At 56.8% G+C, this 16,391-nt stretch overlaps 6 protein-coding genes across 6 annotated transcripts; 4 read left to right on the top strand and 2 right to left on the bottom strand.

Annotated features, from left to right (window-relative positions):
- The first annotated feature begins 1,299 nt into the window (after positions 1–1,299).
- Positions 1,300–6,243, top strand: L226DRAFT_538225 (kinase-like protein). The gene is made up of 7 exons (XM_067681449.1): positions 1,300–1,434; positions 1,490–1,718; positions 3,824–4,212; positions 4,266–4,943; positions 4,999–5,117; positions 5,208–5,373; positions 5,501–6,243. The coding sequence occupies exons 2-7, from the start codon at positions 1,522–1,524 to the stop codon at positions 6,031–6,033; spliced, it is 2,082 nt and encodes a 693-aa protein (XP_067531928.1). The 5' UTR covers positions 1,300–1,434; positions 1,490–1,521; the 3' UTR covers positions 6,034–6,243.
- Positions 6,244–6,399: 156 nt separating this feature from the next.
- Positions 6,400–8,460, top strand: L226DRAFT_615629 (uncharacterized protein). Its single transcript, XM_067686805.1, has 4 exons — positions 6,400–6,425; positions 6,496–7,667; positions 7,730–8,092; positions 8,154–8,460. Exons 2-3 carry the CDS (start codon positions 6,516–6,518, stop codon positions 8,048–8,050), a joined length of 1,473 nt encoding a protein of 490 aa, XP_067531929.1. The 5' UTR covers positions 6,400–6,425; positions 6,496–6,515; the 3' UTR covers positions 8,051–8,092; positions 8,154–8,460.
- Positions 8,412–9,554, bottom strand: L226DRAFT_208058 (uncharacterized protein). The gene has a single exon (XM_067672881.1). The coding sequence runs from the start codon at positions 9,372–9,374 to the stop codon at positions 8,712–8,714; it is 663 nt and encodes a 220-aa protein (XP_067531930.1). The 5' UTR covers positions 9,375–9,554; the 3' UTR covers positions 8,412–8,711.
- A 1,668-nt stretch (positions 9,555–11,222) lies between these two features.
- Positions 11,223–12,340, top strand: L226DRAFT_615631 (uncharacterized protein; the record flags this gene model as incomplete). The annotated part of the gene is made up of 4 exons (XM_067686806.1): positions 11,223–11,448; positions 11,504–11,784; positions 11,924–12,192; positions 12,255–12,340. 3 exons carry the CDS (start codon positions 11,223–11,225, stop codon positions 12,167–12,169), a joined length of 753 nt encoding a protein of 250 aa, XP_067531931.1. The 3' UTR covers positions 12,170–12,192; positions 12,255–12,340.
- L226DRAFT_491921 (cytochrome P450) lies at positions 12,341–14,942 on the bottom strand. Its single transcript, XM_067677375.1, has 13 exons — positions 14,549–14,942; positions 14,402–14,499; positions 14,262–14,353; positions 14,074–14,209; positions 13,845–14,017; positions 13,541–13,791; positions 13,419–13,485; positions 13,171–13,365; positions 13,091–13,120; positions 12,800–13,033; positions 12,714–12,746; positions 12,630–12,658; positions 12,341–12,565 (listed from the first exon to the last, which is right to left on the bottom strand). Exons 1-13 carry the CDS (start codon positions 14,682–14,684, stop codon positions 12,405–12,407), a joined length of 1,635 nt encoding a protein of 544 aa, XP_067531932.1. The 5' UTR covers positions 14,685–14,942; the 3' UTR covers positions 12,341–12,404.
- A 342-nt stretch (positions 14,943–15,284) lies between these two features.
- Positions 15,285–16,162, top strand: L226DRAFT_538228 (uncharacterized protein). The gene has a single exon (XM_067681450.1). It carries the CDS (start codon positions 15,484–15,486, stop codon positions 16,126–16,128), a length of 645 nt encoding a protein of 214 aa, XP_067531933.1. The 5' UTR covers positions 15,285–15,483; the 3' UTR covers positions 16,129–16,162.
- Positions 16,163–16,391: the final 229 nt, after the last annotated feature.

Consider the following 16,391-nt stretch of genomic DNA (forward strand, 5'->3'; position numbering starts at 1 on the left):
ATCGCAGAACCCTCTTCTCAGGCGGCGGGAACTAGCTCGCACGTAACGCTCGTGCGGGACGCCCTGGAGCTTCATGCCCCCCCGGGGAAGCGATTCTTATTGTGCGAGTGTGGACAAGGGGACTTGCCACACCACCGCGTATGGTTGAGGCGAACGCTGTCGCTGTCAGAACCCCCAGTGGGAGGGGCTGGGCCGAGTTTCAGCGGCTAGCCACCTCTGGCTGGTCTCGCTGTGGCAGGCGGGCGGGAACGTCTTCGAGTCGGAGGTGCGGCACTCCGGGATGAAGACCTAGAGAGGGCGAAGGGAGGCCCAGGAGTACAAAGGCCGAGCCGTAGACTCACGAGGTTACGCAAGTACGCCCTTGTTCCCGATATGTATGCGCCGATAATGTAGGTACTCACCTTCGTGATGTGTGCGACGCCGCAGCACTGCATGACCTGCGTTCTCTCGGCGCGAGCCACGATCTATGAACGAACGTGGCTGGTAAGGGAATAAAGACACGCCGAGACGGAAGACGTGCGAAGTTACCGAACAGGATTCTTTGACGTACAAGGAGGAGGTCTCACGACCGCTGCGCCCATCGGCACGCGCATGAGGAGAGCCGCCGCCGTAGACGGTGCCAAGGATGGCTTACAATTGCTGACAGGAGTGGTAGGAACGAAGTGAGAGCTCGCGAGGTCGGAGGGTGGAAAGAGGAGTAAGCAGATCAGCGGCGTCGTGGACGTATTCAGATTTATTGATCTCCCTATCTCCAGGCGAGCGGCCGAGCTTCGGGAAGAATGGCTAAGTCGCTGCCTTGGTTCCGCCGAATGCTGGGTGGTCGTGTGATATCAAGTCTGCGGGCCGGTGTATCGGATCTTGTCAATGTCAAGGAGAAGGAGGCGCGGTGACTTGGTATGTAGATGAGCGTCCGTGAGCACAACTCACGGGGAGAAAGTAGTTCATGGGAGAGGTCTCCAAGACATTGTGATGTGTTAGCGTTTTTGCATTTTTGTACGGGCCTGATCGATCGTGCGAGTGTGTTATGTCACCGAGGCACATTTGCGACGCAGCCGTGGCTTAGCGGAAGGGTCGCGGGAAGTTGGGTATCAGTGCGTGGCCATCATCGCCCATGACAAGAAGAACAGCGTCCGAGCAATGTGCAGCAACGGACTTGGCGGGAAAGAGCAAGGTAAAGGACTCGTACTTACGCGGGTTATTATGTGGGGTCGGCCAATCAGAACGGATGCAATCCACGCTCCTGCCTTTTTGGGACATGTTTAGCACTCGCCCAACGCGTGCGCGTCTTGCCCTGCCTCCCTGCGCAAAGCCCCTCTCGCCTGCACATTTCCTCCCTCTCCGCCTGCATATCCCACATCGTCGACATACGCCAACAGTTCCGAGTTGTCTCCTGCATCCCGCGCGCGGAAATAGGGAGTCGTTAGCGAAGAAACAGTAAGCACAAGCGACCTTATCTCTGTGCAGACCCTTATCTCTGCATCACCCGCAGGACGTTTAGGGAACGATAGACCTCCACGCAAGATGTCACACGCTGGCTCCTACGACTCTTCTCCCTCCCATTCTGTCATGACCGAGGACGAGGAAGACTGGGAAGACTATGTCAAGGGCGGGTACCACCCCGTACACATCGGCGACACCTTTTCCGACGGCAGGTATCTCGTCGTTCGCAAGCTCGGCTGGGGTCACTTCTCGACCGTCTGGTTGGCAAAGGACACAAAGTGAGCGCTCCATTTCCATCTGATCTTCGTCATTCTCCCCTTTCCTCGCTCGCTGCGCATGTCTACCTACCCAGCGCGTACAAGACGCCCCCCTACACCCTTCGCGTGCGGTTTTTCTGGGCTCGTGCACAGTCGTTTGAGCGGGCGGGACGAGTCGTGCTTTCGCGCACAGTTTCCCCGCACTTCCGACCGCTCGTTCGCCTAGGAGCATCGCTGCCGTGACTTTGTCCCGCGCGTGCCTTTCTGTGACGTCTTCTCGTCGCGATGTGGCTATTCAGCATGCCCTGCGTCGCAGGCTGAGTTCTGGAGCCCAAGGCCACCTTCCGGCTTCATCGTTGCACTTTTCCATGCGTTGGTGCCATGCCCGACGCCCGCGAGTCCTTCGTCCCAACCCTTCGTAGCTCGTTGCATCCCACGCAGGTGTTCGCAGCGCTATCATTCACATCCCCGCCTGTGATATCCAGATTTGGTCATCCAGAGGCTATGCGCGCAAGCTTCGAGTAGGGCGTGTTCTCATCGCGATTCCTCCATGACCTGCTGAAGGCGGGAGGTCTGACCATGCTAACCACTGCCACGGTTGGAGACGTATTCCTGCAGTGTTGTTCTGCGTGATGTCTCCTCCCGCACGTCTGTAGCTTAGGCGGGGTTGTCCCTTGCCCATCGCGTTCGTCATCTTCTAGTTGCATTGCTGCATTGTCTTTTTGAGCTGGCTGAGAGCGAGCAAACCCGCGGGGTAGGCGGCCTGTTTCATCACATCCTTGCCTTTCCCCCTTCCTGGACGCTGTGGAGAGACCCGCCGCAAACTCCAGGCGGGGCGCGTTCCCATCGCGATTCCACATGACCGGGGATGTCTGATCATGCTAACCACTGCCGCGTCGTCGACGGTTGGATGACTGCGTCAGACGTATTCCGGCCGCGTTGTGCTGTCGACGTCTCCTCTCGGATGTCTGCAGCTCAGCCGGTGCTGCTACAAACACAAGCGGCAGACATGCCTTGCTCTGCCTCGTCTATCGCGATCTTCACGCAACATCCCGCAGTCTCCGTCGACTTCCTGATCTGTCTGGGAGCGAGCAGGCTCCCGGGGCGGCGTCCTTCATCGCTTCCTTGCCTTACGCCCTTCCTGGGCGCCGTGAAAGACCCGCTTATACAGCGCGCCTTCCGCGGAGGGGCTAGCCAGTAATGGTAGAGAGACCGTCGATGCACTCTGGTGAAGTTCGCTACCACTCTAAAAGGCGTATGCAGACTGGACGATTATCCATTAGGTGTTTGGGCACAGTGCAGTGAAATCCAAAGGACTCTGAACCCCGAGCTTGACAGACCTCGTTCAGGTGTTTCCTCCGTATCTCGCTCGAGGCTCTGTAGGCTTGTGAGCGCTCCCAGGCGGAAAGTCTGGCAGCGGCGGGCCGCGCCCCGACCGTACGAGGTCGTCACCCTCGCATCTGTGATATCTGAAAAGATCTTCGTTCAGAGCTTTCTGCACTGAGTGTTGCCCAACATCCAAGTCCTCTAGCAACCACCGCAGCGCCCCTTATGCTTCTCGGACGCCGCGGATGGTTGCTCTCGGTGTGTCTCAGGCATCGCGATCTTCATTAGGTGTCCTGTGGTGTTCCGTTCACCTTCTGACCTGGCTGGGAGCTACGTCGCGAGCAAACTCGCCGGGTGCTCACACTGTAGAGGCACCGTGAAGGCGACTGTTTATCGGGTGCGCGCCTTCCGGGCAAGCAGTCGTCAGTGTTGCCCATAATCTTGCGCCAATGTCCCGATATGGACACGGCGCATCGTCGAGGACCCGCCCCGTTGATCTGCAGATTCTCGGCTCTCAGGGCTCTCTCTAGCAGCCACCGCAGCGTCCTTGTGCTTCTCGGACGCCGCGGATGGCTGCTCTTCTGCCTTCTCAGTGCGCACAAGCTCCGAAGCGGGCGGTGGAGCATTTTCCATTCCAATCCGCGCATGACCTGCCGCACTGGTTTGTCAGTAAGCCGCAGTCTCACAAGATGATCATTGTTCGCTACAGACGCGCTAGCACTTCGTAATCTCTCGTACTTTCATGGTGTCGGCAGTTTCCGATGGCTCCCGTGATGCCACTTGCTGACCAGTACTTGCAGACTCAACCGCCATGTCGCTCTCAAGGTCGTCAAGTCCGCTCCACGTTACACCGAGACTGCGCTCGACGAGATCAAGCTGCTCCAGCGACTCATCACGTCGACAACACCACCCGTACAGCCCACTCCCGAGAATCCGAACCCGCCTGTCTCCCCCTCTCTCACACACCCCGGTCGCTCGCACGTCATCTCCTTCCTCGACCACTTCCGACACAAGGGCCCGAACGGCACGCACGTCTGCATGGTCTTCGAGGTCCTTGGCGAGAACCTGCTCGGCCTGATCAAACGGCACCAGAACAAGGGCGTCCCGATGCACCTGGTGAAGCAGATTGCGAAGCAGATCCTCCTTGGGCTCGACTACATGCACCGCTGTTGTGGCGTCATCCATACAGGTGTGTTATCAAGTGCATGATCCGACGTCTCGCGCTGACGACTTGGGGCCCAGATCTGAAGCCAGAAAACGTCTTGATTTGCATAGACGACGTCGAGTCTGTGATCCAGGCCGAGCTCGCTGCGCAGTCAGCGTCGCAGACACCTCCACCAACACGGCTCGTCGGTGTACCTCCCTCGCGCGGGCGCGGCGGGAACCAGACACCACGCTCCGAGTCCGTCTTCATCACCGGTTCGCAACCTCTGCCATCGCCGTCGTCTTCGTTCGGCTCATCATCACACCTCGACCGGTGGGCGTTCGGGATGAGTAAGATCGAGGATGGTGGCGGCGCGAGCGGTCCAGGGAGCGTGAGCAGCTCGATGAAGGTGAAGGAGCACACCGACGATTCGCACGACAGCGCGAGCAGCAGCAAGGACAAGCGTCCGGACTCGGCGGAGGCTGCGGCAGAACGAATGTCCGGCGTCACGCTGGACTCGTCTCCGTTTGGGGAGAAGACGCGGCCGGATCCAGGCAAGGGGAAGCAGGCGGGTCCTTCACTGCTTTCGCAACAGGCACCAGGTGCGGCCGCGCAATCGCAGCCGCCAGTCCAGCCGCCGCCGTACAGCTCGACTTCGGACGACCCAATGGGTGCGGACGTGCCCCTGTCGACGAGCGCGATGTCGGTGGACGGAGTCGGGTCTGCATACGACGGTCCAGAGAAGATCACGGTCAAGATCGCTGACCTCGGCAATGGTAAGTGTCCCCTGGCTCATAAGCCCAGTGCGTGTGAATAACCACGAGCGCCTAGCCACCTGGGTCGAGCACCACTTCACGGACGACATCCAGACGCGGCAGTACCGGTGTCCAGAGGTCATCATCGGGGCGAAGTGGGGGCCGAGCGCGGATATATGGAGTGTCGCGTGCATTGTAGGTGCCCGTTTGTTGTTGTTGTGTGCCCGCTCCGTGGCGAGTGCGCTGCGGTGGGCGGCGCGATCGTATCTGATCTTCGCGTGGTAGATCTTCGAGCTCATCACTGGCGGAGACTATCTCTTCGATCCGGCGTCGGGGTCGCGGTACAGCAAGGACGACGACCATATCGCGCAGATCATCGAGCTGATGGGCGAGTTCCCCAAGACGCTTGCGTTCTCGGGCAAGTACAGCTCGGACTTCTTCACTCGGAGAGGTTAGTCCCGTCTTCGCCTCTTGTCTTCGCAAGCTGCTGATCGCCGCGCCCTCGTTTGTTCACCACCCCACAAATCGCATCGCCACTACCCCGGACCCACAACTCGCCATTGTTCGCGATCGCACAGGCGAATTGCGACATATCCAGAAATTGCGCTACTGGCCGCTAGACGCCGTCCTCCACGACAAGTACCTGCTCCCGAAGGAGGAGGCAGACATGATCGCGTCGTTCCTGACCCCCATGCTCCGCCTGAACCCGGACAAGCGTGCCAAGGCGTCCGAGCTCATCCACCACGCGTGGCTCGACGGGATCGCCGTGCAGGGCGAGATCGACATCATCCGGCGCGCAGAGGAGGAAGAGGCGCGGCGGAAACGACAAGCGCAGGAGGCATCCGCGTCCAAGTCTGGGGCGAAGACGCAGACGCAGACACAGGGCGGGAAGGAGAACGTGCCGCTCGCGGTGAAAGATTCGGACGTCGATGCGATGAAGCCTGTGGACGACGTCGTTGTGGGCCTCGAGGACGCAGAGAGCGTCACTGCGGTGCCGACGATCGCTGCGCCCGTTCCTGGGGGCTCGAAGCCTGGCCATGCGCACACGTCGAGTAAGGGCGAGGTGCCGACTCTGCATGCGGTCCCGCCGCACGGCAAGGGCCGGGCATGACACGGAGTGCACGAGGCATCGCTATTCGTGATGCTACAGAGAAGACAGTGCTGTTTGTGATTGTAATGGGCGTGTGGTGTATGATTCCCCCATATCGATAGTAGTAGATGCCGTCGGGCTTGTTTGTAGAACTGCGCGTAGTGTGCGCTCTGCTCTTTGTATCGCTGGTGCTCCTAGTACTACTTTATATGTCTGGTTTAAGGCCTGCTAATGCGTTGGTGGTGGTGTGATAGGCTGAGACGCTTGAAAGTGAGTTGGGGCGTAGTGTGAGTCCCTTCGCTGAGGGAGGTTGTTTGGATATGTTTGGCAGGAGCTCCATCAAAACCGCCTGCTATGGCTTCCTGAGCGCTGAGGCTCTTATCAGGGCCCGAATTGTCCTCGCAAGTCTACGGGTGAGTTGATTTAGAATGCGTGCGATCCACCCTTTACTTCACCAATCCACTCATATTCTACTCATCCTAGTGATCATATCGGCTAACATCATGCCTCCGGCGACCTATGGAGTCGCCTCCCTGCCTGTCGAATTGCTCCATGCCATCTGTGAAGATGCCGAACGCAGTGGACTCTACTCAATCGCGCTGTGTGACAAAACATTCAATTCCATCGCTACTCCCATACTTTACTCTACAATCGACGTCCAGTTCCTCTACGGTATCTATGCCTGCGTTCGAACCCTCGCCGCTCCCCCTAGCAAGACCTCGATGAATCGCGACCTGGCGAGCTACGTGGAAGTCATCTCCCTATACGACCCGAATGAGCGGGTTGAGAATGGCTCCAAGAAGACGCGGCCCAGGCAACTCATTCGAGACAGGCTTGACATTGCCGTTCCTCGCATGCGCCGTCTACGGAGTTTTACTTGCCGCGTGGAGTTCGATCAGACAAATCAGACCTTCACGACACTCGTCAATGGAACTCTCCCACTTATTGACAGCGTCGACATATCCGTTGAACCATGGGAACTGGAGGACACAGAGGGCGCCCCTCTCTCCGTCGCTGTCCCGAGTTTCAAGAAGTTGAAGCTGAGGTGGACAGACTGGGCACCCCGCCTTCCCACGTGGTATAAAGTACTCATATGCTCCGTCTTATCAGCCAGCCGATATACGCTACAGTCACTATCCCTTGGTCGTCACGCCTTCACCGCCTTCCAGGCAGCGTGGCGATCTATCCCCTCGTTCCCAGCTTTGCGGGAACTCGAGGCCGAGGTTCAGCTGCTCTCCGAGCCAGCCTTTCAAGATACAACAAGCATCCGACAATACGCTGTGTTGGATATGATCTATACCCAGCTCACGCCCACTGTGCTCCCGAACCTCGAGGAAGTCACTTGCGCCCCGTACGAGCTCAAGTGGTTCCTCCCGGAACGTGCGGAACACCAACGGCCCATCAAGGTGATTACACTGGACCGTGCCAGATACGAGCGGACGCTCGACGGAGGATCCTATACCATCTGGGACATGGCAGACGAGTGGCATGACACGATCAGTCGATCCCTTCGTGCGCTCGAGTTCTCAGGCGCCCGCCTTGTCCGCCTCAGCGTGGTGGTGTCACGACTGCGTGTGCGCGACCTGTTGGACCTCTCGCCGCTCTTGAATGAGCTGGAATACCTCTTGATGATGCTGGAATATGCTCCCGGAGAGGTCTGTACGCCCGTCCATGTCACGTCGTTGCTGATGCTGATGATTTACCCCGTACTCCTTAGGGATATGAGGGCGGAGACACGATCTTTGCGATGACCGAGGTGCTAGACCGCATGCCTCGCTTGCATACGTTTCTCATCTCGGATGGGATGCCAAAGACGTGTCTTGGAGGAAGTCCTTTCTACTTCGCTCACGACGAGGCCTATCAACGCCGCGCGCTCGCGAACTACGATGAGTACTCCTCATCCTTGAGGCGAGTCGCATTCACGAGCGAGTTCGAGTGGGAGAAGCGACAGGACGGCTGGCATCCGTGGGGGCATGTCGTCGCAGACCGGGAGATCTTGTCTGACGGAGAAGACGAGGATTTGGAGCAGGACAGGTAGGATGGATACCATCCTGCCTCTCGGACTTTGGCGTGGATTTTGGTCTGTCGCACTTGATTCTGTTGCGCCGTACGATCTATACACTGACCATTCTGTCACCCAGTATTTTGATCACTCTCGCGCGCGACCCGTCTCGCGTGTGTTCTCTCGCACCTGTTTGTACGACAACGAGTTTTCGTGATCGTCTTCCATCTAGGCGTGCCCTTGTTCTCTCCCCAGTGGCACTCGGCATGACACCCAGTAAGATCTGTCCGCGCACATCAAGTGAATGGACACATAGTACTTCGTGCGTATCGTCATGATCATCATAATGTTACATCCATATCGGGTATAAGGTTAAAGGCCGGCCGTACAAGCACAACAAGTCTCCCATTTGTTACACAACAACGCCCCTCCTTGCTCGCTCCCACAAGTTACTCCTACACAATGGCAGTGTGCCGCACTTCCGCCTCGAAGACGTTCCCGCCCACCTGCCACAATGAGACGAGCCAAAGATGACTGTAGTTCAGCGCCCCAGGTCCGAAGCGGAATCCAGCCTCCCATGGGTCGTCCGACAGAGGAAGCATTCGCGACAGCTATTCCACGAGTTGTCGAGGTGAGTGCCGCCGTCGGTTTGTGCCATGCCATGAAGCTACTCACTCGGACGAAGCTCGCGAACGCGTCAGCGATGTCCCGCGCAAGTGTTACACGTGAGATCGTTCCTGTCGTCTGGGAAGAGGACTCTTCCCTCACGATTGCCATATCTCGCTCGAAGCAGTAGTCTGGATACGCCGGCCACTGTGTGCCAGTTTCCCGTCAGCCCCTCGCCCGGACTTGAAGACGCATGGCAGACGCCACTCACTGCAATCCTCAATATCATCCTGCGCATTCCCCTGCGAACCAGATCCGACAGCACCTCGTCGTTCGCACCCTGAAGCGCCTTCGCGACGACTTCATCCCGGTCGTTCAGCAGGAGGCTCATCGGGACACCCTGTTTGTCTCGCACGCGTTTCCGGAGGTTGAACGTGATGCGCCCGATCGTGAATCCGAACGAGTCCATCCAGTCGATTGATGGCACGGGGCGGTAGAGGCTTTGCGGAACGACGAATTGTCGTGCAAACGGAGGAGTACTGTCCTCACTGGGAGAGCCTGTAGAAGACTCTGGATGGGTATCGAGGGCGGGAGGTGGGTCGGTACCCTGTGTAGCCTGAGGTGCGTCGCCTATCGTGCGCTCACTCTGGAGGCTGGCTTGCACGATTGTCGACGCGACGAGGTCGTCATCGTCGGGCGGCGGGGTGGCGAGCTGGTCGTGGTCGTTGAAGGCGCGGACGGTGCTGGAGGCCATCGGCGGTGGTATGATGTTGTCCGGCCATGGCCTCTTCGCTTGCGCGTTATGTAGACTCGCGAATCAGTCTGCCAAAGCGAGGGCGGCGGGGAGCTGTGCGTATGTCAAAGCGTCGAGTCCAAGAGTGCTGCGTGATCCTAGGGAGGCGGGTCAAAGCGTGGTGACATGCTCGTCATTTATCGAGGCGCCGCATCTGCGTGTTTCGTTGGGCTGGATGTTCGAGTAGGCCAGTCGTACTTGTTGATCACTGGTCGAAGGCTCGAAGGGCAACTAAGACGTATGTGTAGAGTACCTCGCAAGAGTGACCTTGGATGGCGCTGCGGTAGGCGGAAACAGATAGCGCGAGGTTCCAAATCAGGTTCAGGTACGAAGGCCTTGCCAACGCGCTGGGCCGGACCGTCCTCCCGGGCCTCGAGCAGAATACCGACCTATCTTCATGTTCTGACTCTCGACCATCAGCATGAAGCGAAGACTGAGCGAGCCGCTCGAGCAGGATTCTTGGATGCCTCTCGTGCCCACAGCCTGGTGATGACGCAGAGTGGTAGTGAGGTTAGGTTGTCCCGGTTCCGATTCGAGTCGCTTGGTCCGTACCCTCACCCGTTCTTCTTCTTCTTCTGCATTCTGCGCTGATCGTAACTTGGCTATATATGCGTAGAGAAACCGGGAAGTGCTCACCTGCTTGAAGCCTGCGCACCCTGCTGTTGTAGGACGAAGGGTCGATCACGTTCAGCGAGTTGAATCCGTTTGACTTCGTCTTCCTTCTGGAGAGTTGCGTTGACGACCCAATATGAGTGAAAACGGTCCGAAGTGGTAACCATGGGGATATCGTGTACACGATGATTAGCTTGCGATAGTCTCAGCTGTAGCAAAGACGAGGAATGTAGCTGTCAATATGTCCTGTCGTTGGTTATGCGACGAACTAAGTGCTGAGCCATATAGACAATGCAAAAGAATATTGAACACTTACTGTATAGTTCGGTAACCCAGGAGGCTTAGCACGTCCGAGGAGGCCCCTGTTCGGGAGGTGCTTGGACGTGTTTGGCAAGAGCCCCATCAAAATCGCCATTTTCGGAGTCCTTAGCGCCGACGGCGATACCTCTTCGACTATTGCCACGTCATTACATGCGCACTTACCGGCAAGTTCATCTACCCCGGGCGACACCAGGATAGTTTTAAGCTCGTTTATATGATTTAGAGAAGTACTACAAACTCGAATGGGGCAGACGCTGGAGTAAGTACAGCATCCGACGCCAACTTCATGCCCGTCGTCCAGTTGGACGTGGAACTCCGCTGATGACTTGCAACGCAAGAAGATGAGTACATAAGTATGCAAAAGTTCTCATATACGCCCGTTACATTTACGGATCGACGCTCTGGGCGCCACGTTTCGCGTGTTTAGCGCAAGGTCTCAGATCAAATCGCCCGGCCCAAGCTTTACCTATAAGCGGTGGCACTAGCTTGATCTCGGCCTTGACTGCGACTGCCACGTCGCCGACTCCTCTACTTGAAAGGTACCAGTGTCTGTTGTGTCGCCTTCGAAATCACTGTCCACTGTCGATGTAGCTAACTGATGTGGACAGTCCGACGTAGGCTGCGAGACAGGACTTACCCTAGGGTAGGTCCTAACCCCGTACGACATCATCGCAGGCTCGTCACTCGTGGCAGTCTTACAGGGTTTATTCGATCGTACTGTGGTACGTTTTTAGACCGTATCCAGCCATTATCCAGCTGATTTCGTTGAATCAGGCTCATTCAACAGTCAAGCCAGGATGTCCGCCGCGTTCGCATCCCCCTCGGTTACACACACTCGCACTCACTTCTATATCATCGCTCTCCGTGCAAGACACCATGCTTCTGAGCGCCCTGTTAAACTCTACAGCCCACTCGCTGCGTCGTCTTACTTTGGCAATGGACAAGACCGCGGACTTGCAAGCAGTCTTCCCTCGCAACTCGACTTTCCCACTTCTGGAGCACCTCGAGGTCACGGTCCGCGACTTCAACGATCCCGTCTGCACTGCGTTGACACACATCCGCTCCCTCGCTATCAGAACCCAGGGACTCGTCTCCACGTCCGGTACTCACGACGGCGTACCCTGTGCTGGAAGAGCTTGCGTGTGCACATACCCAAGTGCAGCTATTCCTCTCCCTCGACATCAGCTCTCGTCGTCCGATACACACGGTTGAGCTCGACTATGCCAAGTATGAACAGAACGGCGGAGAGACGGCCGAATATATTCCTCGATGGCAGGACATCTTCTCCGCGTTCGACCACTTCCAGTTCTCCGCCGTACCGATCCGCCATCTCCGGTTCTTTGTCACTCGCTTGCTCATCCCGCATTTGCAACTTGCCTTGGATGGACTCGCTTGCCTGGAAAGCGTCACCATGGTTGTGTGGCATGAGCCCAAGCAGGTATGTCCCATGGCCGTGATTCACCTCGTGTTTCTGCGCTGATGCTAAACAACTTACCGATGCACTGTTTGCGTTGGGAGCGTCGATCTTCTTACACCATCCTCGTCTGCATACGTTCCTCCTCGGCGACGTCGTGAAGAAGCGGTACGACCACCGCGACCACTTCTGGTTCGCTCGGGACGTCGCGATGCAGCGAGCACTCTTGGCCGAGTACGAGAAGCACACGTCGGTCCTTCGACGGATCGCGTTCACGACGGAGTTTGAGTGGGAGAATCGCGACGACGGGCGGTGGATCACAACTGACCCGGTCGTTCCGGAGGTCAGGGAGGAGCCCGAGGAATGGATTGACGAATCCGCGTCCGATTATGACCCTGACGACGAGTGAATGGGGACTATCGAGCTGATGTGGCGAGTGGTGTTGTGTGGAACATTTTCATCATCTGACATACTGTAACTTGCCATGGCGTTAGATGCTCGTCCACGCGCCCGACATCCATAGCCGCAACGCCGCAAAATCCCATACGACCCGTGATGGATACGATAATTCAATATAATTCTCTTGGTCATATAAGAAACGAGCTGTCTCGCTGGCACGAGCAATGACGCATCTAAGTATTAGTTCATACCGTCGTCGGGTTACGGATTGCCGAGATCTTCAGCGGCATCTCCGGCTTCCTGCTCTTTCCAACACTCGGAAACGCGACTCCCGCGTGGTTCCATACGATATCCTTGTCGGTCAACTCGAACTTGAAGTTCGTCAGCAGCACCGAGAGCACGACCTCTGCACAAGCCATGAGAGATGTTCAGTACCTCGCCGATACAAGCATGAGGTAGTGAGCACGTACTGAGCTCCAGCTGTGCATACTTGAAGCCACTGTATGAGCACTTAGTCAAGTTAGACGAGTATTTCCCGTGCTGCAAATACGCACATGCAAGCACGGCTGCCGCCATGGAAAGACATCCTACACGACGAGCTGAGTATGGCTGGTCGATATAGAAGGATAACAATACTCACAAGTTCGAGTACACCCCGGGCACGCGTGCCTCTTCCAACGCGCGCGGGAGGGGCGAGAGCCACCGCTCCGGCTTCCATTCATACGCATCCTCGCCCCATAGGGCCTTGTTGGTGTTGCATGCCCAGAGGTTGAGCATGACGATTGTCCCTTTTGGAACGTGTATCTCGGTGATCAGCGAGCCGTCGGTGCCCTTGATCGGCTCGTGCAGAGGAAGAACTGTGTCTTGTGTAGCCCTGGGGACGAGTCAGATTGAGAATTTATTCATTATCTGGCATGGATGTCGGACTCACTTGCGGCCGACCTTCTCAACAGGACCGTAGCTGCATACACGTGAGTGGGTCGCTCATGGAAGGCGGAAGAGGCCACCCACAGTCGGAGAGTCTCGCGAGTGACTGCATCCAGGTAGGGAAGCCCCATCACTTCGTCGTACGAGACCTCTTGTCCGGCCTGAGCGTTGAGGATCTCATCGCGGAGCTTCTGTTGCACTGAAGGGTTTGCGGCGAGCAGCTGGAGAAGACGGCATGTGGCGTTGGATGTCGTGTCCATCCCGGCCAGTATGAACGTCCTGAACACCCATGTAGTCAGCCTTCCTAGTCGCCTGCACGGACCAGCACGTACGACACCTGCGCGATGACCTCTTCTTCCGACAGCTTCTCTTTCTCGGACGCAGCCATGTTTGCCTTGACTGTAATCGCAGGTTTACTCCCAGAGGCGAAGGAGGATGCAGCGAATTCGCTTACGTAGTATACTCATGATGTCCTTCCCATCGCCGATCTGGCGCAATATTGCGTCGTCTCCATTCTCCATGGCCGCCTTCTTCTGGCTCACAATATCGACGGACCGTTGGTGCATCGTGTCGACAATCTCCTTCAACCTCTGCACTCTCGTACTTGGGATGAGTTCCACAACTTTGCGCCGGAACCAGGCTGGACCAAGGAGCGCGAACGGTCCCAGAATCGTCCGTGCGACTCTGAGCGCACTCGTTGCACCACTGCGGATGCGTCGTTAGAACGTCGAGAGAAAGACACAATGCTCTCTACTCACAAGAACGACTTGACAGCGTCGGCGAAGGGATCCGTGACGTCCTCGATGAGGGGATCGAAGGAGTAGCCAAGTGCTCCCTGGCCGACCAACTCGAGTGCCGTGCGACCGGTCCACTTCAGGGCATCGACTTCTCTGGCGTCAGAGTCGACTTCCTTGCGTAGCGCGTCGCGAAGCTGCGGCGCGTCCCGATGTCAATGGCAGGGAGGTCGTAGAGGAAGTGGGAGCTAACCTTGAACGAGGTCTCGTAGAACAATGTAGTGACGTTGCGTAGGTATGCTGCAGAGAACACAGGCGTGAGCATTTTGCGCTGTTTGCGATGTTGTTCTCCTTGGGTAGTCAGCAGACCGGGGCCGACGAGGAAACCGCTGAAATGATCAGTCAGGACGCTTCGAACGCATTACTAGACAGCGAACCTACTTGGCCCCTAGTGCGTTCTTGGCCCAGACGTCTTGATCCTTGATGACGATGCTATAGAGCGCTTTGGGATCGTAGACATGTAACCAGATTTGCTGTACAAAGATGAGTTTTGTGCATCAGAAGAGCCAATGGTAACTCACCCCAAAAGGACCAGTTAGCTTCGCGACAGGGGCATACGTCCGGACCAGTTCCTCACTCCACTTCTCGTTGTGGGGGTTGGCGAGGTGATGGAAATTGCCTGGCAACTGTCAGCATCGCATAGCTACGTCGGAGAATGATTTAAACACCTTTCAGCCAGGAATCCGACGATGGGCCTGGTATGTTGTGCAAAGGTGACGACTTGCGGAAGACCGTGCGTTGAATCACCAATGCGAGAACCCCGACTAACCCAAGCCCGAAGATGAGGGAGATGCTGTTCGACATAGTAGACTTTGCTACGTCACTTAGATACCTGACTGGGTCTTATGTAGGTCTGAAGAGCATCCCGTCGTCTGTTGAGCGGCGGTCCTTGGGCGTGTCAGCGACGTGACGCCGGACTCGGAGGAGTGCCGAGCTTCACCGAGCTTCCCCGGTCTGCTCAGGGCACCACATTTTGAAGTTGGTAGCAGGCCTTTCTCTCACAGTCGGGCGCGGATATTGGGTGGCCACAGTCGGCGTAGCACGAGACTGAGTTCACTTCGGAGAGGCATGTGGGGCCGTGGGCAGCTACGGATTTTCAAGGAGACATGTATTAGCTTCCGGGACAAACGGTGCTGCGCCGTCGGAATTAGCTCGTACTCACCACTACTGCTCTTGATGGTGCATGATGAGAATAGACCATGGAGGGTTCGAACCTCCGACTGCCCCGGCCCGACCCCATTGCCACGTGGACTTGAACTTTAGTGGCCCTGCCGCAAGCTCAAGCTGGCTGCGCGTTCTTCTTGCCGTCAACTGCATTGATCTCTACTGATAGTGAGTAGTATCCTCTCCTTTTGATCGGGTTCGTGGTTCTTGTGTTCTATACTCATATTCATCAAAACCTAGCCATAGCCGTGACGGAAAGCCGGTACAGATCGCAAGAATCTGAGGTCGGGGAGTGTCCCTCAAAGCATTCCCATCCCGAAGACGAGGCTGCGTTAGCCGCTTTTTTTCACATTAATACCATGTCAGAGACCCCTACAGATGTGGAACAGGACTCCGAATTCTGGTTGAGTGACGGCAACCACTCTGGAAGTCCACCGTCATGTGGAAGGTGGCACCGGTTCATGGAGAGATCAGGCCGCGGGTGTTGTCTCTTTCCAGCCCCGTGTTGGTTGTCGACGTCGAACGAGACGCGATCCGCGCCGTGAATGTGGTTCGTCTCTCAGGAGACACCCTCATGCTCCCCATATCACTGTACCTCTGCGCCCTCCTCGATCCTGTGACGATCGTTTCCGGAATCGAGCCCAACAACGGCCAGTGTGACCGTCTGACAGACACAGACGCCCTCCTCTGCCTCGACGCCCGAGCTACGCTCATGCTCAGAAGGGTGAAGAGGATCCAACGAACGTGGTTGATGGAGCCCGTAGACGACTGCGTAGACTCGTACCGATGCGCAAAGGTGCTCAACAGCACACAACGGTCCCACTTGACGAACCGCGACTTCGTAGCATGGAGCCACGTGCTTTTTTTGCCTATAACTAACTCAAAGGATCATCGAAAGCTGTGTAAAGTATGTCAGAAGGGAGTGGCCGCTCGGGAATTGGAGGAGTTGAGATATGCATGGAAACAGTTACCGAGTGACCTGGATTATCCGTTCTTGGCTGGGATGCGTCGCTTCCACGTGTCGTGTAGCGAATCTGGTCGCGGTACGTCGCGTTGTAGATGGTACATACTGGAGCAGGTATGATTTGGATCCCGGGATTTCAATATGTTCAGGCCTCGATTCTCATAGAGACGTGCATGCAATTCGCAGACTGGCTTCAACGCTGTTATTTTGTTGAAGCGGTAGGCCTTCAAAAACGCCGGGCAACGCTCGGAGGCCGGACCCGTTCCATTATTTGGCTAGCGCTGTTGATTGCGCGAGTGGGTCCCGGTCGGGCCGTCTGTGCCGACGTCTCACTGCGAACATGGACAGTAACCACTACATATGATTAGCCATACTTACACATA

The sequence above is a fragment of the Lentinus tigrinus genome (genome assembly GCF_003813185.1).
Source record: "Lentinus tigrinus ALCF2SS1-7 unplaced genomic scaffold L226scaffold_30, whole genome shotgun sequence".
Taxonomy (NCBI): domain Eukaryota; kingdom Fungi; phylum Basidiomycota; class Agaricomycetes; order Polyporales; family Polyporaceae; genus Lentinus; species Lentinus tigrinus.